This window comes from Rhamphochromis longiceps, linkage group LG10, assembly GCF_057381845.1.
Source record: "Rhamphochromis longiceps isolate RC_006_pf linkage group LG10, R_longiceps_female_GT1.1, whole genome shotgun sequence".
Taxonomy (NCBI): domain Eukaryota; kingdom Metazoa; phylum Chordata; class Actinopteri; order Cichliformes; family Cichlidae; genus Rhamphochromis; species Rhamphochromis longiceps.
The window spans coordinates 9627763-9654120 of record NC_140566.1 but is presented as its reverse complement, the minus strand read 5'-3'; the positions used below and the strand labels follow the sequence as shown (position 1 = coordinate 9654120).

The 26358-nt window shown below is 40.0% G+C and overlaps 1 protein-coding gene across 1 annotated transcript; it reads left to right on the top strand.

Moving 5' to 3' along the window:
* The first annotated feature begins 1372 nt into the window (after nt 1–1372).
* LOC146660295 (beta-glucuronidase-like) lies at nt 1373–25548 on the top strand. The gene is made up of 13 exons (XM_085420082.1): nt 1373–1660; nt 3361–3546; nt 4028–4209; nt 4318–4460; nt 18235–18422; nt 19426–19578; nt 19723–19901; nt 21191–21337; nt 22093–22177; nt 22565–22741; nt 22822–22957; nt 23388–23552; nt 23879–25548. Exons 1-12 carry the CDS (start codon nt 1445–1447, stop codon nt 23537–23539), a joined length of 1944 nt encoding a protein of 647 aa, XP_085276208.1. The 5' UTR covers nt 1373–1444; the 3' UTR covers nt 23540–23552; nt 23879–25548.
* The last annotated feature ends 810 nt before the right edge of the window (nt 25549–26358 follow it).

The following is a 26358-nucleotide window of genomic DNA, read 5'->3' as shown; positions in this document are numbered from 1 at the left end:
TTTCTCCCCTCTTTGAACGGAGGTACCTGCCCCTTGTTGAATCTGCACAATAAAGGAAGGACATGTATGAGCTTTGGCCTTAGATTTGATAACTAACCCAAGGCTATAAAATTATTGAAATCTGTGATTATTAGGTCTAAATAATTTTTAGACACTACAATAGTTGTGCTTGGGTCGTTTTTATAATATAAATATAGTATAATTGTAAATTTGGATAGAGTTGAACAGAGGTTTAGGTAGGTGAAAAAGGTTTAATATGTTTGTAAGCAACAGGTCACTGTATGCATGGCATTATGATGGAAACTGAGTCACAGTCAAAATTTGATTCTAGACAGTGTCATGGACCCTCAGTGCTCCTGGCCGACTCACCTCTCTCTCTCTCTCTCTCTCTCTCTCTCTCTCTCTCCGTGTGTGTGTGTGTGTGTGAGAGAGAGACTCACCTCTCTCGCTCTCTCTCTCCGTGTGTGTGTGTGTATGTGTGTGTGCGTACTAACTACACCCTGTGTTTCAGAGGCGGTTCTTCCTCCATCTCCTGCCTACCAACATTGTGCACCTGGGCTGATTATCTCACCTGTGGGTTATTTGATTATGACCTGTCTCCTACTTAAGCTTGATGAAGCAGTTCACTCAAGGCTGGATTTTTAACTAAGAACTGTTAGTGGACTTGGCCCTCCTGTGGTTAAACATTTATGTCCTTGTGACTCCTGCTCCCTTCTGCCCAGGATATTTGGGTGTTAGTAATCCTCCCAGAGTGATCTTGTGGCAAGGAGTGAGGGCTTGATTAAAATGGTGTCTTCTTGAGACTGTAACTGTGAAGTTGTGGATTACACTGGATCTATCGGTTGTCTCCAGTTGTTGAACCTTTAAGTGTAAACAAAAGCACTGAACTTTGAATCTGTGAATCTGCATTTCGAATTCATGTGAAAACAGATATGACTTAAATATGACAAACAGACATATTGTGCTAAGTTAGTTTCTTTGGTGACATCCTGGATGTTTCCTGCCTACTTTAATGTCACATTAGAAGAACTAAAACATTTAATTCTGAATATAGCAGCTGATTTTTTTTTTAATTTTCCTTTTTTTAAGGAAGATGAAAAGTGAGGAAACTGTGTCTGTCGGCCAAAAAACAAAGCAAAACAAAAAAAAACCCCCAACGCTGGCAGGGAAACTGTCGGCAGGGTAAACCTACTATTTTTTTTATAAAAGGTTAATGCTTAGCGTTGAAATGCGAAACTTCGTCTGTCTCCAGCCTGAAAGAGTTAAAGATTAGCTTGAGGGGAGAAAATGACAGGACTGAAAAAAAGGGAAGAGCGTTGGAGGGCTTTAAGCAGAAAAGCGGTGGGGATGTTACGTAATGCCGTTGTCACGTGACCTCTAAAGCGGAACAACAAAGAAAACTTCGGGGTTCGTCTCCGAGAGGGCAGTAGAAGAGGGCTTCAGGATGTCTGTACCTGGAAGTTCCGCGGTGCTCCGTGTCTTGTGGTTGCTATCAGTGTTTGGCACGGTGCTCCCGCTGGACGGCGGCATGCTCTTTCCCCGGGAGTCCACCTCCAGGGAGGTGAAGGAGCTGAACGGGCTGTGGGATTTCAGGCCTGACGGGTCCCTCAACAGGAACGAGGGCTTCGAGAAGGCTTGGTACAAACGTCGGCTGGCAGAGGTGAGCGGGAACGGAGGTGATAGCAGGTCAGATGAAATAAATCAGCCCACTTTGTTTTACTATTGACAGGGTTGTTGTAACCCTGTCAATAGTAAAACAAAGTGCACATACAGTAATGTGCACATTTTAATCTCTGTAAACAAGAACCTTTAAACATCCTGCAATTATGTAGTTATACCAAAAAAAAAAAAAATCGTAAATAAAAGCTACTTGGAATGCCATAAAACGTGTTAACACAAATACAAGAAACCCTCAAACTTTTTGGGTTGACTCATTCATACGTTTAGCTAGTAACTGGGTGTTCAAAACTAAGTTTCAAAGCCCGGGTGGAAAGTCTCATGACCACTGCGAACTGAAGCTTTCGTGCATCCTCAGTTTGGATAGGTGGCTTTTCTGCTGCTGGAACAAGCCTGGTAAACTCCCAGAAAGCCTAAAAGTCGTTATCGGCAGCAACCACAGCAGAGTTCCCTAATGCTTGCTCTAAGAACACGATCCACTGGATGTGTTGCTTATCCACAGCTTTACATTAGCAAAAATAGATTTTTATTCCTGTTATACCTATCACATCAAGTTTGAGGAGGTAACTTATAGAAAACTAAAAAAGAAAGAAAGAAAAAGCTTTAGAAATAACAAATTTAGACATTGTTACTTGATTTTCATTTTGCATGACCATTATTGGAAGCATTCAATTAACTTTACTTAAGCTACCTTCAAAGTAGGTGACATCTAAGTCCACAAAAATATGAGGTTATAACAAAAACAGTTTTTTTGCAATATATAATTTATTTTATAAAGTGGTTCATTATGCATTGCATCGAATTATTAAGCAACTGAAACCACCTCACGTATGTTAACGCAACAGGAGGGGAAATGATATTTGCTGAAACATGCTGATCATCAGTCACAGCCTGCTGTTTTTAACAGTGTCAAAGTTTTTCTTGCTATGCTGCATGATGATTTTTCAAAACCAAAACATGTTGATCATAATTGATAGTCTGGCATACTAAGTAAAATTAGAGTTGTGCAAGGCCTTTATGTGTCATTGTTTCACAGAATACCATTATCAATTCATGGCAATAGCAAAAAAAAAAGTGTCCAGTCACTTTGGAGATGGTTATCAGACTGTTTCAAAACAGTTACACAATTCTCACATGCTTTAAATGTTTCCGTGTTTCACAAAGCCTTGCTTTAAACCAAGCACAAATGGATACATTCCTGTCAGATTGTCTTGTTTTGAGGTGTTTAGAGGCATTTATTGCAGAAAATATTCACAATTTCACAAGGAAAAATAAACAAGATGAGAACTTTGTGGGGATAGGTTCATTGAAAAATCTAAATTGCCCATAGGTGTGAATGCGGGAGTGAATGTGAGTGCGAATGGTTGTCTGTCCCTGTGTGTTAGCCCTGCGACAGACTGATGACCTGTCCAGGGTGTACCCCGCCTCTTGCCCTATGACAGCTGGGATAGGCTCCAGCACCCCTGCGACCCTAAAAAAGGATAGGTGGAAGCGAATGGATGGATGGAGAACAAAGGTCAAAACCTTACATTATAAATATTTGGCAAATGCACACGAAGGGGGCTAACCATGAGAATCAAAATGAAGTCAAATACATAAACATGTGTATTGCCTACTTTCAAATGGCTGCTACAGGTCTCCCTGTAAAGTCCTGTCTTCTCTTTGTTGTTTTATATTCTTTAGACCGGCCCAGTGATTGAAATGCCAGTTCCTGCCAGCTACAATGACATCACACAGGACCCCACACTAAGAGATTTCATTGGCTGGGTGTGGTATGAGCGAGAGGTGTTCGTGCCGGCCCGCTGGATCTCCGATGAGGGAACAAGAGTGGTTCTTAGAGTGGGAAGTGCTCACTATTACTCAATAGTGGTGGGTATCATGATAATTGTAAAAATATTTATTTATTATTATTTATTTTTACAAACATATTAATTATTATTTTAGTAATTATCAATGATATTTATGGATTTATCGATTAATGATCCAAAAACACACATAATGAAACAATTTCTTGGAAAATATATACTTATTTTAAGAAAACTAGGACACCAGCATCTGTATTTCCTGATATAAGGTCTGAACTGTTTAAAAGTTTGTTTGTTGCTTGGTAATGCAACAAATGTTTTCAGTAGATGACAAGTTTGGGCTGTAGGCAGGCTAGTTTAGAACCTAAACTCAATAAAACTGTTGATTCAGGCTGTTGTGATACATGCAGACTGTGGTTTGCCATCATTTTGCTAAAATAAGGAAGAAATGTATTGTTTCAAAATACATCCTTGCTTCATTGTAAATAAGATTGTGTGTCACTAAATTGTAGCTCATGTAAAACGGTGATCATTCTCTGTTGCAGTGGGTGAATGGAGAGAAAGTGACAGAGCATGAAGGTGGCCATCTGCCTTTTGAGGCAGAGATTAGTAGTTTAATCCGCAGGGACCCAACGAAGCCATGCAGAATCACCATTGCTGTAAACAACACTCTAACTTTGGAGACTCTTCCTCCAGGCACCATCCAGTACATGAATGACCGTACCAGGTACCCTCATTCTTTGGTTCATATTTTTAACTTTATTGCCACCCTTTAAAACTTTAAGCTGATGCATCGGTGAGAATGTAGATGATGTGAAGACTGTTTGGTCTGCAGGTATCCTGATGGTTTTTTTGTGCAAAACATCTACTTTGATTTCTTCAACTATGCTGGGATACATCGTCCTGTACTGTTGTATACTACTCCTACGGTGTATGTGGATGACATCATAGTGGAGACCAACTTCATGGATAACACTGGTAAATTCATTTCAAATTTCCTTACTAGCACCAAAGAATATGTGAGCAGGTAAACTGATGGACAACCCCAATTCTAAAAGTGTTGGAACAATGTGTTAATGAAAACAAAATGCAATGATTTGCAAAACAAAAACAAATTTATTCAGAGACTACAGAAAACTCATTAAATATTTAAACTGAGACATTTGGCCTGTATTTGTATAGCGCTTTACATAGTCCCTAAGGACCCCAAAGCGCTTTACACATTCAGTCGTCCACCCTTCACACACACATTCACACACTGGTGATGGCAAGCTACATTGTAGCCACAGCCGTCCTGGGGCGCACTGACATTTCACTATTTCATGACAAATATTGGTTCATTTTGAATTTGAGGTTGGAAAATAAGTGGTACTCAAAAGAAACCAATGAATGAATATTACAACTAATTAGTTTAACTGGCAACAAGTGAGTAACATGAAGAGCATCTTAGAAAGGTAGACTTTCTCAGAAGTAAAGCTAGGCAGAAGTTTGCCAGTCTGCAAAAAACTGTATCTACAAATTGTGAAACAATTGCAGAATAATGTTCTTCATTGTAAAATTGTGAAGTTATTCTCTCGGCATTTAGCCCATTCACTCAGTGAAGCAGTGGGCAGGCACTAATCAGACGCCCGGGGAGCAGTGTGTAGGGACGGTACCTTGCTCAGGGGTACCTCATGGCATGCTACCTACTTAGCTATCCCTGCCCCTAAAACCTTGCTCTCCCCAGATAGCTCTTCCAGCTGCACCAGGGGAACACCGAGTCATTTCCAGGCAAGATGAGAGATATTTTCTCCAGCATGTGCTGGGTATACTCCGTGGCCTCCTCCCAGTAGGACATGTCTAGTATACCTCCATAGTTTTACAGCATGTTTTGTAAATTACCACATTTTGCTCGACATCCTTCTCGTGAAATCCAAACAACACTGAGTCAAATTCCCTGCTCGTCTGAAACTTCAACTGTTGCCATATTTTTCCCTATCTGGTAGTGTATAAACACGCATGCTCAGCCCTGTGTGCCAGGTAGAAAAATTTCCAGTTGGGATTAATGATGCATTCTCAGCGTGTGGGAGTAAAAAAAAAACAACAAAAAACTCAGATTGAATTAAATGCAGACAGCTTAATATTGACATGACCATTTATACTCCATGGTTACGATAAAGCCATTTTAACCATCATAGGTGGGAAAAACTCTCACATACTCAGCTCTACTTCATGCTCGGCTATGAATAACTACAGTGCTACCACCACCTGATAAAGTCAAGAGGACCACAACATCTACAAAAAGAGATTTTAAGGTCATTAAGTTGGAGGCCTTCTGATGCTGAGTTGAAATTAGGTCCATAAAAACTTTGAACAGAATCATTAGTAAAGGATAGCCCTGGCAAAATCCAATGCCCACTGCAGATGAGTCTGACTTATTGCCAGAAATGCAGGCCAAGCTCTTAATGTACCGTAATTCCCGGACTACAGAGCGCACCTGATTAAAAGCTGCATGCTCTAATTTTAGAAAGAAAATCAATTTTGTATTTGTATAGGCCGCACCGGCTTTTAAGCCGTATGCGTTTCACTCGTAATATGAGATATTTACACAGAAATATTACACGTGAGGATTTTTAACGTTTAATTTAATCCGTAAGGTAACATAAACATGGTAACACAAACGTTATGGTAACATACAAAAATACATACTGCAAATGCTTTTTTTTTTTTCCTCGAACAGCACCTGTAACACGGCTACCTTTAAGTATACGTACGTATCAGCAGTAAATATGTGAAGTAAGGCAGAAGGATATACTCATCAAACAAACAGGATCATAAGAATATAAAACCACGAGCACTACAAATGTAACAGAAATATGTTGACATAAAATGGCATGTTATTTGAAATCTACACGAAACAATGACACAACTACTTTTTTCAATTTTTTCAATTTATTTATTTTTTACCAATTGTCCAAATTAGTCTGTGATTGGCCTTAGTGTGACAGAAATCATATTTATATACAACTAAATATGACTCAGCAAACATGTTTTAAATGGATGATTCCTCACTTGATGACGAATGATCCATTTCCATATTTGCTGAGTCTTAAATTTGATGTCAGTGAACTTTTCAGTGGTTGGTGTTAAAAAAAAGCCCCCAAATCCCCTATGAGCAAGCACTTGGCGACAGTGGAGAGGAAAAACTCCCTCTTAATAGGGAGAAACCTCTGACAGAACCGGGCTCAGGAAGGGGTGGCCTTCTGTCTTGACCGAGAGGGGTTCAAATGTTCACTGACAATTTAGTTGTATATAAATATGATTTTTAGGACTTGATGTTGACACCAATTATGTGAAATTGGGGACGCGCACAGTTCCGCTTCTTCTTGTTCTTCTTCTTCCTTGGCGGAATCTCTGGCAGGCTCTTGACTTCAGTCTTGAGTTCAGCCACCTTGACATTGAGCATTTTCTGTTTGTCTTGTACACTTTGCAAAGATTCCTGTACAGAAAATGCAGCTGACTCTTCTTTTTCTATCTTCTGTTGTTCTGTGGTGTCTTTTTCTTTCTGAGGCTCCTGCACAGACCTTGCAGTGGATGGCAGTGAGTCCTCTTTTTCCATCTTGTCCTGTTCTCCAGTCTCGTTTTCTTTCGGAAGCTCAAATTTGTGCATTTCATTTGCAGCAGTGGAATTTTGTTCTTTGTGCTGCTGTGGGATTTTAAGTGAGGAAGCTTTGGCCCCTTTCAGCTCTCGCTCCAGAGACTCTAGCTTCAAATCATGAAGGGCCTTGTTGGGGCAGAGCTGGGATTTCAGGTCACTGATTTCCAGGTTGAGTGTCTCCTGCTCCTGCCTATGTTTAACGGCCTGCTCTTCAAGCTGATTTTGAGCTGCTAGGAGCTGTTTCTGGAGCATCTCAATCTGCTCTTGCTGAATCCTACATTTGAGCTCAAATTCAGCCTCCTTAGAGGACTTCAGTCCTACAGAGTCAGTGTGTGAAGCCTCTGTGGTTGGAGTGGCAGACTCCACACACTGCTCTGTGGTAGGGTGGCTGATTTGGTCCTGCAGGGTAGCAATCACCTCATCCAATATGACCATAGCTTCATTGTCACTCACGAGAGTGTCTGTCTCACTGATGTCATAGGGCTTATTACTAGAAGCCTCTTCCAGCTGCTCTATGAGGCCTTTGATCGTTTCCTCGTGATTTTGCTCGTTCTCGTGAATTTCTTCACGAAGTTTGTTCACCTGAAGCTGGTGATAAGAGGCCCTCTTGTTTGCACCTACCATTTTACCGTAAAGGTCGTTCTGATGGTATTGGGAGGCTTCCAGTTGGTGTCTGAGAGCAGCAATCTCGTGCCAGGGATTAAACGGGGGTCTAAATGTGGGAATGGGTTGATATTCCCAAGTCCCTCCATTAGGCACAGGGTTTGGTCTGCTGGGGTTCTTCCCATTTCTCTCTCTCTCCATGTCCTCCTTTGCATTTGAAATGGGGAGCATTTCTTCATTTTTTGGGTTTGCTCCATCAGCCGTGCTGTTTTGAGCTTCAAGAAGAGCCCGGGCATATGCCCGAGTAATTGGTCTTCTTGGTTCTTCAGCCACTCTTTTCTGTTTTTGCTTTTTTTGTTTCTTTGGTTTCACAACCGTTTCCTTTGGTGGTTGTGCCACAGGAGACTTTTTAGTATTTGGTTGTGCGGCTTTATCAACCTCAGGTTTTGGTGTGATGACCATTTCTATTTTTGCTTCTGCCATTGTAGATGCGTCAGCGTGTGCGTGTGCGTTTCTCTGCGTCCGCCTTGTCTTTGTTTTAACAACCAGGTTGCTTTGTGTTTCTGCCATCCGAGATCCACTAAAGTCGGTTGAACGTCTCCCCTATTTATAGGGTTTTCCAGTAGAATGTGCACTGTGACATCACAGGCTGTTCCTGTGATGCGCTGTTCCTTTGAAGTGCCATGATTGGAACAATTCAAAATAAAATGCCCACAAACCTAATGTAAAGGAAAGGCTTTTATTTTGTAGCACATACTGAATTAACACTATAAAAGCTACTCTACAGGAATTGCAGTAAAAAATAAAACAAAAGCAAAATATGTTTTTTAAATGGTTGTTAAAAAAACTAACCAAAGTAGAAGACAACTGTTTAGTGGAAAGTATTCGACATTCTAGAGATTCTCAGGCATAATAATTTCTTTCATAATTTAAACAAGGACAGGTAGAAAACGTTCATATTTAGTGAAAGATATTTATTAACATTATCCAATGAGAGTTACTGAATGTCTGTAGGCAGTGAGATCTTGGTGGTTGATGAGGCGACAGAATGTCATCTATGTTTTGTTTTAAATTCAGTTTCAATGCTGAATCTAAGAAACAACAGACTGCAGAGGGAGACTTTAATAGAGGTTTACTAACTCTTACTATCATATACATTGTGGAAAAATCTGTCTTTATTTAGCATAATATATTTGTTATAAGCACTAAATATGTTTTATGATTAACTGATGAACACTAACGTACCAAGCTGAAAATTCAGCTCACCAGTCAGCAGCTTATATTCACAAAAAACAGATAAATCTGCGATCCATGCAACTCTAACCAGCCAACAAAAACATGTGTTCATAATACAAAACAAGTTTACTTTGTGAAATGTTAAAAGGTACAAAAAATAAAACAATAAAATAAAACAATAAAATAAAACAATATGTTTTCAAGACTTTTTCACAAGTTCCTATATCTCACTGAAATGTTACTCTGTAGCTGATTTCTCGTATTTTAAGTGTGATGAGAAATTTTGACTAGAAACAAGACAAATATACTTGATAAGAGTTTGAGTTTTTGCAGTGTATATGCAGCTGATTGATTTGGTCTTTAACCAACATGGAATCATTTATGTTGGGCAGCTGTGGCTATGTGTACTAATCAGTGCTTCAGCCCACACGTCAAAGGGCAAGATACTGAACCTTCGATTGTCCCCAATGCATTTGGGTGTGAATGAAATGTATGACTATGACTTCTAGTTCAAAAAGGGCTATTTATGTATTTAAGTCCAGTTGTTGCTCATTCACTGTTACCTTGAACGAGTCATGCTATCACCACTCTGTGTAACAGATATTTCCTATATAAGCAAATATGTTTTACACTATTTACCTACTGAAATGAAATGACTGAATGTATCAAACATACATTTTGCTCTTACTTCACATTTTAATATTTTTAATGATAACATTATTAGGTTTTTAATGTCCCTTACTGCAGAATAAAGATTTCTTATGAAAGTTTGGTTTTGTTTTGTTTTTATCTTTAGCTCCATTCTAAGAAAATGACCAGTTTCAAGTGTCCTCAGTGTAGGACACATACAGGATGCCATGCTGAAATGTAAAGCACTTACAATAGAAGCCACTAGAAACAAATTATTCCAGCCTAATTGATGACATTTATGGCATTTGTTTTCTGTGCTGACTGATATGCTGCTCAGTGCTTTGCTGCCTGCTTTTAAATCAGATGTCACTCTGAACATAAACACAAGCTACATGTGATGTCTCTGATGTGTATCTGTTTCTACCCGTGCTGATGCTAGCATGACTAAAGCTAGCCAAGCAGCAGTAAATATGTGAAGTAAGGCAGAAGGATATACTCATCAAACAAACAGGATCATAAGAATATAAAACCACGAGCACTACAAATGTAACAGAAATATGTTGACATAAAATGGCATGTTATTTGAAATCTACACGAAACAATGACACAACTACTTTTTTTCAATTTTTTCAATTTATTTATTTTTTACCAATTGTCCAAATTAGTCTGTGATTGGCCTTAGTGTGACAGAAATCATATTTATATACAACTAAATATGACTCAGCAAACATGTTTTAAATGGATGATTCCTCACTTGATGACGAATGATCCATTTCCATATTTGCTGAGTCTTAAATTTGATGTCAGTGAACTTTTCAGTGGTTGGTGTTTAAAAAAAAAGCCCCCAAATCCCCTATGAGCAAGCACTTGGCGACAGTGGAGAGGAAAAACTCCCTCTTAATAGGGAGAAACCTCTGACAGAACCGGGCTCAGGAAGGGGTGGCCTTCTGTCTTGACCGAGAGGGGTTCAAATGTTCACTGACAATTTAGTTGTATATAAATATGATTTTTAGGACTTGATGTTGACACCAATTATGTGAAATTGGGGACGCGCACAGTTCCGCTTCTTCTTGTTCTTCTTCTTCCTTGGCGGAATCTCTGGCAGGCTCTTGACTTCAGTCTTGAGTTCAGCCACCTTGACATTGAGCATTTTCTGTTTGTCTTGTACACTTTGCAAAGATTCCTGTACAGAAAATGCAGCTGACTCTTCTTTTTCTATCTTCTGTTGTTCTGTGGTGTCTTTTTCTTTCTGAGGCTCCTGCACAGACCTTGCAGTGGATGGCAGTGAGTCCTCTTTTTCCATCTTGTCCTGTTCTCCAGTCTCGTTTTCTTTCGGAAGCTCAAATTTGTGCATTTCATTTGCAGCAGTGGAATTTTGTTCTTTGTGCTGCTGTGGGATTTTAAGTGAGGAAGCTTTGGCCCCTTTCAGCTCTCGCTCCAGAGACTCTAGCTTCAAATCATGAAGGGCCTTGTTGGGGCAGAGCTGGGATTTCAGGTCACTGATTTCCAGGTTGAGTGTCTCCTGCTCCTGCCTATGTTTAACGGCCTGCTCTTCAAGCTGATTTTGAGCTGCTAGGAGCTGTTTCTGGAGCATCTCAATCTGCTCTTGCTGAATCCTACATTTGAGCTCAAATTCAGCCTCCTTAGAGGACTTCAGTCCTACAGAGTCAGTGTGTGAAGCCTCTGTGGTTGGAGTGGCAGACTCCACACACTGCTCTGTGGTAGGGTGGCTGATTTGGTCCTGCAGGGTAGCAATCACCTCATCCAATATGACCATAGCTTCATTGTCACTCACGAGAGTGTCTGTCTCACTGATGTCATAGGGCTTATTACTAGAAGCCTCTTCCAGCTGCTCTATGAGGCCTTTGATCGTTTCCTCGTGATTTTGCTCGTTCTCGTGAATTTCTTCACGAAGTTTGTTCACCTGAAGCTGGTGATAAGAGGCCCTCTTGTTTGCACCTACCATTTTACCGTAAAGGTCGTTCTGATGGTATTGGGAGGCTTCCAGTTGGTGTCTGAGAGCAGCAATCTCGTGCCAGGGATTAAACGGGGGTCTAAATGTGGGAATGGGTTGATATTCCCAAGTCCCTCCATTAGGCACAGGGTTTGGTCTGCTGGGGTTCTTCCCATTTCTCTCTCTCTCCATGTCCTCCTTTGCATTTGAAATGGGGAGCATTTCTTCATTTTTTGGGTTTGCTCCATCAGCCGTGCTGTTTTGAGCTTCAAGAAGAGCCCGGGCATATGCCCGAGTAATTGGTCTTCTTGGTTCTTCAGCCACTCTTTTCTGTTTTTGCTTTTTTTGTTTCTTTGGTTTCACAACCGTTTCCTTTGGTGGTTGTGCCACAGGAGACTTTTTAGTATTTGGTTGTGCGGCTTTATCAACCTCAGGTTTTGGTGTGATGACCATTTCTATTTTTGCTTCTGCCATTGTAGATGCGTCAGCGTGTGCGTGTGCGTTTCTCTGCGTCCGCCTTGTCTTTGTTTTAACAACCAGGTTGCTTTGTGTTTCTGCCATCCGAGATCCACTAAAGTCGGTTGAACGTCTCCCCTATTTATAGGGTTTTCCAGTAGAATGTGCACTGTGACATCACAGGCTGTTCCTGTGATGCGCTGTTCCTTTGAAGTGCCATGATTGGAACAATTCAAAATAAAATGCCCACAAACCTAATGTAAAGGAAAGGCTTTTATTTTGTAGCACATACTGAATTAACACTATAAAAGCTACTCTACAGGAATTGCAGTAAAAAATAAAACAAAAGCAAAATATGTTTTTTAAATGGTTGTTAAAAAAACTAACCAAAGTAGAAGACAACTGTTTAGTGGAAAGTATTCGACATTCTAGAGATTCTCAGGCATAATAATTTCTTTCATAATTTAAACAAGGACAGGTAGAAAACGTTCATATTTAGTGAAAGATATTTATTAACATTATCCAATGAGAGTTACTGAATGTCTGTAGGCAGTGAGATCTTGGTGGTTGATGAGGCGACAGAATGTCATCTATGTTTTGTTTTAAATTCAGTTTCAATGCTGAATCTAAGAAACAACAGACTGCAGAGGGAGACTTTAATAGAGGTTTACTAACTCTTACTATCATATACATTGTGGAAAAATCTGTCTTTATTTAGCATAATATATTTGTTATAAGCACTAAATATGTTTTATGATTAACTGATGAACACTAACGTACCAAGCTGAAAATTCAGCTCACCAGTCAGCAGCTTATATTCACAAAAAACAGATAAATCTGCGATCCATGCAACTCTAACCAGCCAACAAAAACATGTGTTCATAATACAAAACAAGTTTACTTTGTGAAATGTTAAAAGGTACAAAAAATAAAACAATAAAATAAAACAATATGTTTTCAAGACTTTTTCACAAGTTCCTATATCTCACTGAAATGTTACTCTGTAGCTGATTTCTCGTATTTTAAGTGTGATGAGAAATTTTGACTAGAAACAAGACAAATATACTTGATAAGAGTTTGAGTTTTTGCAGTGTATATGCAGCTGATTGATTTGGTCTTTAACCAACATGGAATCATTTATGTTGGGCAGCTGTGGCTATGTGTACTAATCAGTGCTTCAGTCCACACGTCAAAGGGCAAGATACTGAACCTTCGATTGTCCCCAATGCATTTGGGTGTGAATGAAATGTATGACTATGACTTCTAGTTCAAAAAGGGCTATTTATGTATTTAAGTCCAGTTGTTGCTCATTCACTGTTACCTTGAACGAGTCATGCTATCACCACTCTGTGTAACAGATATTTCCTATATAAGCAAATATGTTTTACACTATTTACCTACTGAAATGAAATGACTGAATGTATCAAACATACATTTTGCTCTTACTTCACATTTTAATATTTTTAATGATAACATTATTAGGTTTTTAATGTCCCTTACTGCAGAATAAAGATTTCTTATGAAAGTTTGGTTTTGTTTTGTTTTTATCTTTAGCTCCATTCTAAGAAAATGACCAGTTTCAAGTGTCCTCAGTGTAGGACACATACAGGATGCCATGCTGAAATGTAAAGCACTTACAATAGAAGCCACTAGAAACAAATTATTCCAGCCTAATTGATGACATTTATGGCATTTGTTTTCTGTGCTGACTGATATGCTGCTCAGTGCTTTGCTGCCTGCTTTTAAATCAGATGTCACTCTGAACATAAACACAAGCTACATGTGATGTCTCTGATGTGTATCTGTTTCTACCCGTGCTGATGCTAGCATGACTAAAGCTAGCCAAGCAGCAGTAAATATGTGAAGTAAGGCAGAAGGATATACTCATCAAACAAACAGGATCATAAGAATATAAAACCACGAGCACTACAAATGTAACAGAAATATGTTGACATAAAATGGCATGTTATTTGAAATCTACACGAAACAATGACACAACTACTTTTTTTCAATTTTTTCAATTTATTTATTTTTTACCAATTGTCCAAATTAGTCTGTGATTGGCCTTAATGTGACAGAAATCATATTTATATACAACTAAATATGACTCAGCAAACATGTTTTAAATGGATGATTCCTCACTTGATGACGAATGATCCATTTCCATATTTGCTGAGTCTTAAATTTGATGTCAGTGAACTTTTCAGTGGTTGGTGTTAAAAAAAAGCCCCCAAATCCCCTATGAGCAAGCACTTGGCGACAGTGGAGAGGAAAAACTCCCTCTTAATAGGGAGAAACCTCTGACAGAACCGGGCTCAGGAAGGGGTGGCCTTCTGTCTTGACCGAGAGGGGTTCAAATGTTCACTGACAATTTAGTTGTATATAAATATGATTTTTAGGACTTGATGTTGACACCAATTATGTGAAATTGGGGACGCGCACAGTTCCGCTTCTTCTTGTTCTTCTTCTTACTTGGCGGAATCTCTGGCAGGCTCTTGACTTCAGTCTTGAGTTCAGCCACCTTGACATTGAGCATTTTCTGTTTGTCTTGTACACTTTGCAAAGATTCCTGTACAGAAAATGCAGCTGACTCTTCTTTTTCTATCTTCTGTTGTTCTGTGGTGTCTTTTTCTTTCTGAGGCTCCTGCACAGACCTTGCAGTGGATGGCAGTGAGTCCTCTTTTTCCATCTTGTCCTGTTCTCCAGTCTCGTTTTCTTTCGGAAGCTCAAATTTGTGCATTTCATTTGCAGCAGTGGAATTTTGTTCTTTGTGCTGCTGTGGGATTTTAAGTGAGGAAGCTTTGGCCCCTTTCAGCTCTCGCTCCAGAGACTCTAGCTTCAAATCATGAAGGGCCTTGTTGGGGCAGAGCTGGGATTTCAGGTCACTGATTTCCAGGTTGAGTGTCTCCTGCTCCTGCCTATGTTTAACGGCCTGCTCTTCAAGCTGATTTTGAGCTGCTAGGAGCTGTTTCTGGAGCATCTCAATCTGCTCTTGCTGAATCCTACATTTGAGCTCAAATTCAGCCTCCTTAGAGGACTTCAGTCCTACAGAGTCAGTGTGTGAAGCCTCTGTGGTTGGAGTGGCAGACTCCACACACTGCTCTGTGGTAGGGTGGCTGATTTGGTCCTGCAGGGTAGCAATCACCTCATCCAATATGACCATAGCTTCATTGTCACTCACGAGAGTGTCTGTCTCACTGATGTCATAGGGCTTATTACTAGAAGCCTCTTCCAGCTGCTCTATGAGGCCTTTGATCGTTTCCTCGTGATTTTGCTCGTTCTCGTGAATTTCTTCACGAAGTTTGTTCACCTGAAGCTGGTGATAAGAGGCCCTCTTGTTTGCACCTACCATTTTACCGTAAAGGTCGTTCTGATGGTATTGGGAGGCTTCCAGTTGGTGTCTGAGAGCAGCAATCTCGTGCCAGGGATTAAACGGGGGTCTAAATGTGGGAATGGGTTGATATTCCCAAGTCCCTCCATTAGGCACAGGGTTTGGTCTGCTGGGGTTCTTCCCATTTCTCTCTCTCTCCATGTCCTCCTTTGCATTTGAAATGGGGAGCATTTCTTCATTTTTTGGGTTTGCTCCATCAGCCGTGCTGTTTTGAGCTTCAAGAAGAGCCCGGGCATATGCCCGAGTAATTGGTCTTCTTGGTTCTTCAGCCACTCTTTTCTGTTTTTGCTTTTTTTGTTTCTTTGGTTTCACAACCGTTTCCTTTGGTGGTTGTGCCACAGGAGACTTTTTAGTATTTGGTTGTGCGGCTTTATCAACCTCAGGTTTTGGTGTGATGACCATTTCTATTTTTGCTTCTGCCATTGTAGATGCGTCAGCGTGTGCGTGTGCGTTTCTCTGCGTCCGCCTTGTCTTTGTTTTAACAACCAGGTTGCTTTGTGTTTCTGCCATCCGAGATCCACTAAAGTCGGTTGAACGTCTCCCCTATTTATAGGGTTTTCCAGTAGAATGTGCACTGTGACATCACAGGCTGTTCCTGTGATGCGCTGTTCCTTTGAAGTGCCATGATTGGAACAATTCAAAATAAAATGCCCACAAACCTAATGTAAAGGAAAGGCTTTTATTTTGTAGCACATACTGAATTAACACTATAAAAGCTACTCTACAGGAATTGCAGTAAAAAATAAAACAAAAGCAAAATATGTTTTTTAAATGGTTGTTAAAAAAACTAACCAAAGTAGAAGACAACTGTTTAGTGGAAAGTATTCGACATTCTAGAGATTCTCAGGCATAATAATTTCTTTCATAATTTAAACAAGGACAGGTAGAAAACGTTCATATTTAGTGAAAGATATTTATTAACATTATCCAATGAGAGTTACTGAATGTCTGTAGGCAGTGAGATCTTGGTGGTTGATGAGGCGACAGAATGTCATCTATGTTTTGTTTTAAATTCAGTTTCAATGCTGAATCTAAGAAACAACAGACTGCAGAGGGAGACTTTAATAGAGGTTTACTAACTCTTACTATCATATACATTGTGGAAAAATCTGTCTTTATTTAGCATAATATATTTGTTATAAGCACTAAATATGTTTTATGATTAACTGATGAACACTAACGTACCAAGCTGAAAATTCAGCTCACCAGTCAGCAGCTTATATTCACAAAAAACAGATAAATCTGCGATCCATGCAACTCTAACCAGCCAACAAAAACATGTGTTCATAATACAAAACAAGTTTACTTTGTGAAATGTTAAAAGGTACAAAAAATAAAACAATAAAATAAAACAATATGTTTTCAAGACTTTTTCACAAGTTCCTATATCTCACTGAAATGTTACTCTGTAGCTGATTTCTCGTATTTTAAGTGTGATGAGAAATTTTGACTAGAAACAAGACAAATATACTTGATAAGAGTTTGAGTTTTTGCAGTGTAACACACAAATCACATTGCTTATGTTTTTATTACGGAACAGTGCACAAACAACATTACAACGTCTCTTAACAACCGGTAAAAATATATACCGTATATATACTACTTATCAATTTTATTGGTCTACTGTTACCAGGAAAAATGTTTTTGGCCGCATGAAAAAAAAAAAATGCATTAGCCGCACGTCAGTATAAGCCGCAGTGTGGGGGGGAAAAAAAGTAGCGGCTTATGACCCGAAAACTACGGTAGTTGCGCGAGGACTAAATAACTCCTAACAAAAGGCTAGAAACTAGGGGTGCAACGATATTTGTATCGATATTGAACCGTTCGATACAGTGCTTTCGGTTCGGTACGCATATGTATCGAACAATACAACATTTGTAATTTATTTTATCAACTTTCCTTCTGACTATGCTGTCTGTGTTGAGCGCTCAGTGAATCTGCGTTCGACTACTCCGCCTAGGCTGCACTGTCGAGCGCAGATCCACTGAGCGCTCAACACAGACAGCATAGTCAGAAGGAAGAGCGCAGGGCAAGCTAGCAAGACAGAAGTTAAGCTCTCCTTGCAACATGGAGTTATATTACCTCAGTGACCTGACCCCAGTGATGGGCGAGTGATCCTCAGACCCTACATCCTCTACAGAAGAGGTGACAGTGGGATTAAGGAGGTACCTGAAGTTTACCTGACTATATCCTCATTTAAAGTCAGTAGTGCCGCTCTGCACTACCATGTGAGTAGAGCACCACTTTCCCCTCCTAAATCATTTGACGGTTTGACAGAATCACTCTGAGGCAGTCTGAAAGTCTTTTTCGTCACTGAACTCCTCACACCCAAGCTTTTGCTTTAGCCACCTCCTGAGCCATGTCTGCTTGGCCTGCGTGGCCTGTGCCACTTTGGTGGCAGCAGATGGGTACGGACCCATCTGCTGCCACCAAAGTGGCACAGGCTAACCAAATCTTCTACAGCTCGATAGCTCTCTTCACCTTTTGTTGTCCACCACTGGCTCGGGGATTACCACCACAACCGACGTCAACCACTTTGCACCTGCAAATGGATGCTGCATCCTTGAGACTAAAGAGGAGCGGGACAGTCTGGATTCTTATCTGCACTCAAAAGTCTGCATCTCTGAACACATGAGGGTGCATCATGGTGATTTCAAAAATCACAGATTTTACAATTAGTGCATTCTGTTTTTATTTACATGTTACACAGCATCCCAGCTTTTTTTTTTTTTTTTTTTTTTTTGGAACTGTGCAAAAACATAGTGAATAGGATCCACATTAATACAATACAGATTGAATGTGCTATTACTATTTATCAGATATTGCTGTTTCTTCTGGATTCTAGGTCTTGTTAGATACAAAGTATCTGTTCAAGGTGCTGCAACAGCCACCCTGAAGGTTACTCTGATGGACAAAGATGGCCACTGTGTGGCCTCCTCTAACACACCATCTGGAGTCCTCAAAGTTGTAGACGTGAAGCTGTGGTGGCCGTACTTGATGCACGAGAATCCAGGTTACCTTTATTCTATGGAGGTAAGACAACATGCTTGCAGACAGGGAAGTGTGTTCCTGCGGTGTGATGTGGTTTGACAATATGGGCATTAGATTTGTGAGGCTCATTAAGGGGGTTTGTTAAGAAGTAATGATCTTTTATTAATTGGTTAGTAGAGTGTAAACAGTGTAAAAATCACAGTTTATGTACCACGAGGAAAAGCGGAAACCAGGATTTTGACTTATCCAGGTAACTTAAGGGTTAACCCTGGGTTTTTGCTATTTTTATTTGGATCTAATGCCTTTGTCTTAGAAGCAACTTTAATCTTTGATTTTTTTTTTTTTGATTTTTTTTTTATTGTTCTATAAACATTAGCCTAATATGCAAGTTTCAATTCAACTGAAAGTGCCACATTTTCCCTGATTATTTTATTCACAGCATGTTTTAAGTGCATTATAGATTCTCTGCTGGGGGAATACTTTTTATATTCGCAGCTTGTTAAGCTGTACCTTACAAAAACCACTGAATGAACCCTAAACTGTGTGTTGCATTGTCACAAGAATGTGCGTGTATTAACCTTGTGATTTAAAAATATATAAATATTATTATACTTGATACTAATCTGCTGCTAAACCTCTCTTATACTGGAAAATTGAAATACTAGCAATCACAACACACACCAAGAATACCTGTTCAGTAAATTAAATATATTTCACTTTAACATGAAATGCTTATGCTAATGTAATGTTAGCTTATTCTTATGCTAATATTAGTAAGCTTCTCAGCAACCATCCTAACATTTTAGTCGGTGTCCTGTTGACATAAACATAATAACATTTTAAATAAATGATGTGCTGCCATGTCTGTTTGAAAACGGTTTGTTTAATTACGTGGGATCGTGATTTTGTTTTGATATCAAATTGGCTACAGAGAATTGCACAGTTCTACTGGTATTGGTGCCAACTGCTACATTTCTGGTGACATCATGTCTGCTGAAGAAGATGTAAAGAACAACATTTCTACCATTTGTACTTTAACCTCTAGGTCCACCTAATAGCAGTCAGTGAGACATCAACATATGAAGATGTGTATACTCTGCCAGTCGGCATCCGCACAGTCAACGTTACCAAGACCCAGTTCCTCATTAACAACAAGCCGTTTTATTTCCATGGTGTTAATAAACATGAGGACTCTGATGTGAGTACCACTAGAGGGATGAAAATCCAGAATGACTCTGTCTTATTTGTCTTTGAAACAATGTGTCAACATTAATTTGAATCACAATTAAGAGACTTAATTTAATGACCTCATCTTTATTTTCCTGGTTTTAATGTGTTGTAGATTCGAGGTAAAGGATTAGACTGGCCCCTAATTGTAAAGGACTTTAACTTAATTAAGTGGTTGGGAGCCAACTCGTTCCGTACCAGCCACTACCCCTATGCTGAGGAGATCCTGCAGATGTGTGACCGTCATGGGATTGTGGTGATAGATGAGTGCCCAGGTGTTGGCATCAAAGACATGTAAGTGTCACTAAACGCATCTCTGTAGCCCATGAGTATGTTTGAGGTCAACAGTGAGAAATTCTGTGTTACAATGTGTGAAGATATGGAGAAACTTGCATATTGGTATGGCAATCCTGTGACTCAGCACAAGTAGGGATGGGTACCGGTATCCGGTGCTATGATGGCACCGGTTCTGACATAAACGGTAGTAACCAGACCGAAAAGCAGCGCACATTTCGGTGCTTTATTTCGGTGCTTTTTTTTTTTCCTGAGCTGTGATAGACTTTAGATTCTAGCCAATCATTTTACGTTTCCGAGGATAGTAGGTGGGTCCAGGTACGTACGTTCTTTTAGAGCAGAGCTACAGATTAAAATGCCCAAGGCGAAGCGGCCAAAAGTCTGGCTGTACTTCACAGCAAAATATGCAAACTCAGCAGCCTGCAACAAGTGCTTTAAGCTGATACTGTCAAAGGAGGTAACACCTCAAATCCGATGAAACACCTGGCGACGCATAGCGTTTTTTTTTAAAAGCCGAGAAATGCGCCGTATTTGATAGCTTGCTGCGAGACCTCACACCGTGCACATCTACTGCGGGTGGGTTGCCTGTTATCGGACCCGGAGTTAGCAACATCCCCCCAAAAACCCGAAGAGTAGAGTCCTGGCCCCTAGCCCTGCCAGTGTAGCAGAAATGATGACTGATGATGATGGCAGCAGCAGCCATTCTTCTCTGCGTGAGTAGCTTAATGTTGTTCGTTTGTAATTTACGTTGAGTAGGCTAACCACGTTATTATATTAATGCAGTACGGTGAACTAGCAAACATCATCATAGCTACATGCGGCTGTCTTCTTGTTTGATGGCAGTTACTCCCTTCACCCTGGCCAAAAAGGCTAAAATAACCAAGGAAAAAGTGGAAAACCGTTTTTGAACAAAGTTTGTGTTTTTTTTTCCATTGTTTAAGCTGCTTCCAGCCAAGAGTGATACCATATATGCCCCATAGCTGCAGAAAAGGCTAACATTGTTATCTTTTAACAAAAGAAACAGCTGAACATGAGAGGTATTTGGACCAATTTTGTGTTCTCCATTCTTTAAGCACCGGTTTGAGCACCGGCACCGTTTCAAAAGTACCGGTTTGGCACCGGTATTGGATAAAACCTAAACGATACCCATCCCTAGTTGTGAGTTAGGTCTTCACTTCTTGCAGTGCTAGCTTTGTCTTGTGGTCTCTGTAGAGCCCAAAAGATGGATTGATCTAAGTTGTTAGTCTTTCAGCTCAGGCTGAGATGTATCTTTTGTGCCTTGCTGATAGTCGCAGTTTTGGAAACGCCTCTCTGTCTCACCACTTGGTTGTCATGGATGAGCTTGTGCGCCGGGACAAGAACCATCCCTCTGTGGTCATGTGGTCGGTAGCCAATGAGCCCGCCTCAGAAATGCCTCCTGCTGAATTTTATTTCAAGTGAGTACAGGTTATTTTTCTTTTGAGGTGTAAAGCACTTATTATAGCCACTGTTCAAATAGTCATCACTACACAATCAAGCAACATGATGCCAGATGGTTCAATATGTTTTTAAACTGTAAATTTAAATGGTAATTCAAGCATATGTTCTGTCATGCTGAAGGCCTAAGAGAATAAAATAGTTCAGATTAAACTGGTACTTGTGGCTGCTCTCATATTTCACATGGAGTCACCACAGCAGAAGGATGTGCTGAGGTTGGGACTGGGTTTATGCAGCTCTTGATCGAGTGACCACTATACCATGGAGCCACCAATTACTTCAGATTAAAGACTAATGGTAAATGGCCTGTATTTGTATAGCGCTTTTCTAGTCCCTAAGGACCCCAAAGCGCTTTACACAACCAGTCATTCACACATTCACACACTGGTGATGGCAAGCTACATTGTAGCCACAGCCACCCTGGCGCACTGACAGAGGCGAGGCTGCCGGACACTGGCGCCACCGTGCCCTCTGACCACCACCAGTAGGCAACGGGTGAAGTGTCTTGCCCAAGGACACAACGACCAAGACTGTCCAAGCCGGGGCTCGAACCGGCAACCTTCCGATTACAAGGCGAACGCCCAACTCTTGAGCCACGATTGATAGAAAAGAAATGTTTTTCTGTCATCGATTATGTGACATTCTAACTATGCATCTGATAATCCTGGTGACTCCTCAGGTATATCAACGTCAACAACATTTGTTTTCCTTGCAGGACTTTGATAAAGCATACCAAAGCTCTGGACCATACCCGACCTGTCACCTACATCACAGACAGTAACTATGCCAGGGACAAAGGGGTGAGCTTCCACAGCCTTCACCTCACTATCAAGAATATATTAAACTAGCAAAAGATGCACAGCACTTTAAGACCACCCTTAAGTAGCAATTTACAATTTAGCAACAAGCCTCCACCTGTGACCCCACCCCCCACCCCACGGGAATCCCTTAAAATCCATCCATGAAGGAATGGCTGTGCGAGTACACAAAGTTTTATGGAAATACATTTTACAATTTTTGTCTAACAACAAATATGCTTTAAGCTTGTACATGAATAATAAAGGAAAGCTCAAGAAGGTGGAGTTCTCTTGTGGCCTTTAAAATATTTTAAAAAAATATGTCGTCATCATGTTGAAGAATACCTCTAAAATATTTTAAATCTAATTATTTTTTTTCCCGCCCTCTAGGCTCCCTTTGTAGATGTTGTATGTGTAAACAGTTACTTCTCCTGGTACCATGATCCAGGCCACTTGGAGGTCATTCCTATTCAGCTCAACGCTCAGTTTGAGAACTGGTATGGAAAGTACAAGAAACCCATAATCCAGAGTGAATATGGAGCAGATGCACTTCCAGGGCTTCACATGGTGAGAATAAACTCACTCACTCAGTGACCTAGTCACATGTCACTTCAGCATCTTTAACAAGTTTTACTGTCACTCTACAGGATCCGCCCATGATGTTCACTGAGGAGTACCAGAATGCTCTCCTGCAGAGCTACCATGATGTGTTTGACCAGAAGAGGAAGCAGTATGTTATTGGTGAACTCATCTGGAACTTTGCAGACTTCATGACTGCACAAGGTACTGCAGCTTCAAAATCAAGCAACCTGTAGAACCAGAACTGCTGCCGTTTTTCCTGTTTCTACAGTACTGATAGTATACAGTATAGCCTATGTTTTGTCTAAAGATGAGAGCTCTTTTCCTCCTAGGTGATAATTTATATCAGGAGATTAAAGGGAAACTCAAAAGGAAATCTGGGCTAAAAAACAAAATGGCAACATAGTCAAGTTTCTAGATGAACTTCTGTGGAAAGAAATGACCCCTCTTGACATTCTACACACTGTCACTTTAACCAATTTAAATCTGCACTGCACAAGTTTTTGCACAAATTGTAAATACCAAACAATTGTCTTAAATTATCTTAATATTTAATACTTAGTATTTGAAGCTTTATTCAGTCACCTTATTATATTCTGCCCTGTAACAATGATATTTAATTGTCTGTCTACAGCAATCCATCGTGTGGTGGGGAACAAGAAGGGTATTTTTACCAGGCAAAGGCAGCCTAAAGCAGCAGCCTTCATCTTGAGGAGGAGGTACTGGAGACTGGCTAATGAGACGTGGAGACTGCCTCCTTGGACTAAATACCCCTGTTCACTCTGAAACTTTGTTGAAGGTAACCAGTCTGGGACATGCTCCGAACCTGCCAATATAATTCCCTCCTGTTGGGCCCCGAGGAGGGAATTCTGTGGGGACTCCACACTAGACTTGCACATGTGGGGCCTCTGTAATCTAGCCTATGTGGGGCCCAAAGAACTGTTTCTCTTTTGGGGAATTCTGTGGGCACTCTGTCAGCAACCCATAGTGGGCTTGCCAACTTGTGGGCTGTGTTGGTCTGCCCACAGTACCCCCACAAGGGGGATGTTTGCTTGGTGTTGAACACTTTGCTGCAGCTTTTACTAATATGTCTCTCTAACTTTTGTATTGTTTTGGGTTTTTCAGATTGATGCAGAAGACCCATCAAGTCCCACCATGGTGACATTCACCGGTGTAGGTGATCCACTACTTGATTCTGTGAGCACGGTAGCAGAACAGACTAATCTTCTGCTGTCGCTTCTGAGGATGCAGTATGATCAGTAGACTCCTGCTCTCACTATTGTTCATCTAAAGTGACCTTGGAGTCATTTTCTATACATTGAGCCCTGTGCTGCTCATTTAAATCCAAAACCTGCTGCTAGTTCAGTCATGGTGATTAAGGAATGTTTTTTTGTTTGTTTGTTTGTTGTTGTTGTTGTTGTTGTCATTCTTTTTCGTAAAAACCTCTAAGTTAAAAAAGGTTGTCTCTGAACCATCTTTGAACTATAAGTACTTTAAAGCCTTGTATACACTGCAAGCAATTTGCTCATCGCGCATCGCTTTGAAGCTAAAGGCTCTATGCTTTTGGACATTCCAGATTCAGGTTACCTAGGTGATCCCCTTTGTATTTACTAAAAGGTCAGATGTCAATCAGTGCATTTCTTCACTCTCATTGGTAGTTGCTTCAGTCTCTCGCCCGAAAGTTCAGAAAACAAAGTGGCTATCACCTACGAAAAATAGGTGATAGCCACTTTTTTTTTTTTTTTGCCCAAAGTCACTTGAAGTGAATATCGTTTACTTTCTGTGGTCTCTCATCACCACGTCACTGCAAATCACTTTCAGTGTGTATGCAGCTTTACAAGTATTATCAGCCGTTCCAGTCACTATGAAGTCACCCGCACCAAATAAAGAATAAAAGCAAAGTTAGGCCTGTTTTACAATAAAGAAGAGCTAGTCTTTGCTATCTGATTGTGGTGATAACATTATTTTATTTTATTTCTGTTTTATTTTTGCTTCAAAAGTCTTTCATTCAAGGCTAAGTACAGTGAAGATGCATCATCGGCATTGGATGGGACTTGTATCACGTATGCCTTGCTAGCACCAGGATGAACCCCTTTTTGCCTTCAGAACTGCTTTTACTCTGTAACATAGAGTCAACAAGGCACTGGAAAGATTCCTCAGGCATTTATCTGTTGCTCATCTATGATAAAAATCTACCATTCCACCACATACCAAAGGTGCTCTATAGACTGAGATCTAGTAACTTTGGAGGTCATGTGAGTAAAGTGAACTCATTTTCATGCTCAAGAAAACCAGTTTGAAATTTGTGATTTGAGCTGTGTGACATGGCATAGTATCCTGCTGGCAGCAGACCTCATAAGATGGGTAAGACCGTGATCCTAAATGATCCTGAATGGACATGGTCAGTAACTGTACTCAGGTTGGTTGTACCATTTTAAACTGTGCTCAATGGCACTCAAAGGCCATGTCATTAGATACAAGGTGTCATGTGATACATAAAACTGTATAAATGAAAAAGGTTGTACTGAAAATGACTGTCTGGAAGAACATTCTCTTTCTTGCAAGCAGATTCTGATCTTACACAGCATGTTTAACCAGTGGGGTTAGATTCTGGGTCCATTGTTATTCTCCTTTTACAAGTTTCCTTTAGCCGCTATCAATCTTTTTTGGGCCTTTTTAAAAAAAAAAAAAAAAATCATTTTTATGCCAGTGACATTCAACTGTACAGACTATCGTTCCTAGTTTGCTGTGATCAGACAGTCGATTAACATTTCTAAATAAAGTATCACACCAACTGCAAAGCAGTTACTTGTGTGTTGTTAATGACTCATGGTATCTTTTAAAAATTCTAAGTAAATGATTAACGAAATATTTAAATGCACATTTACTTTAAATAACAATTTACAAATGAAACTGAAAGGCAAGCAGTACCTGCAGATTGAAACAGGTCTCAGCTATCCACACAACAGAAAAAGGAATGAGAGAAAGCATAAAATGATACAAAGCAGTTAAGTATACATTGCAAGATACAAAAATAATCTGAGGTTTAGAAGATACTGAAATGTAAATATTACCAGAGTGTGTGTGAGTGGGGGGGGGGGTACTTCTAAGAGACAATGTCACACACTCAGCCATGGGGTACTTTTGATTTTACTATGCTATTAAATATAGTAATAATATTTTGAAATATGTCAATTAAAAACACAAATAAGTTTATCCCAAAACAACAGTCAGTTGATTAAATATCACAAGTGTTAACCTTATTTCGATACCACGACTGTTTACTAAGAGTTTGTAATTGCAGAGAAATACTCCATTTATTTGGTGCATGTCATTGTTGAGCAGAAAGCTCAGAAAGCCCTTTGGGGCTTAAAAGGTTAATTAGGCCTCTGATATTTATTTATGCTAATTTATAGTTAAATTAATGATAGAAAAATGAAAGCTTAGTCTACTGTTAGCATACTTATTTGAAAGGGCATTGTGTTACTTTGTTTACATAGTAGGATATAGATCACAGTTCTTCATCAGTGCAGCATTTTCTGTAAACTCAGTAAAGGTCTGTGGCTGAATGTAGTGCAGTTACCACCAGAGGGAGCAGCATGTCG

Coding starts and splice junctions, on each gene's coding strand:
- LOC146660295 (XM_085420082.1), top strand. CDS start 1,445: ATGTCTGTACCTGGAAGTTCCGCGGTGCTCCGTGTCTTGTGGTTGCTA. Junction 4,210..4,317: donor TACATGAATGACCGTACCAG/GTACCCTCATTC, acceptor TTTGGTCTGCAG/GTATCCTGATGGTTTTTTTG. Junction 22,958..23,387: donor AGACTTCATGACTGCACAAG/GTACTGCAGCTT, acceptor GTCTGTCTACAG/CAATCCATCGTGTGGTGGGG.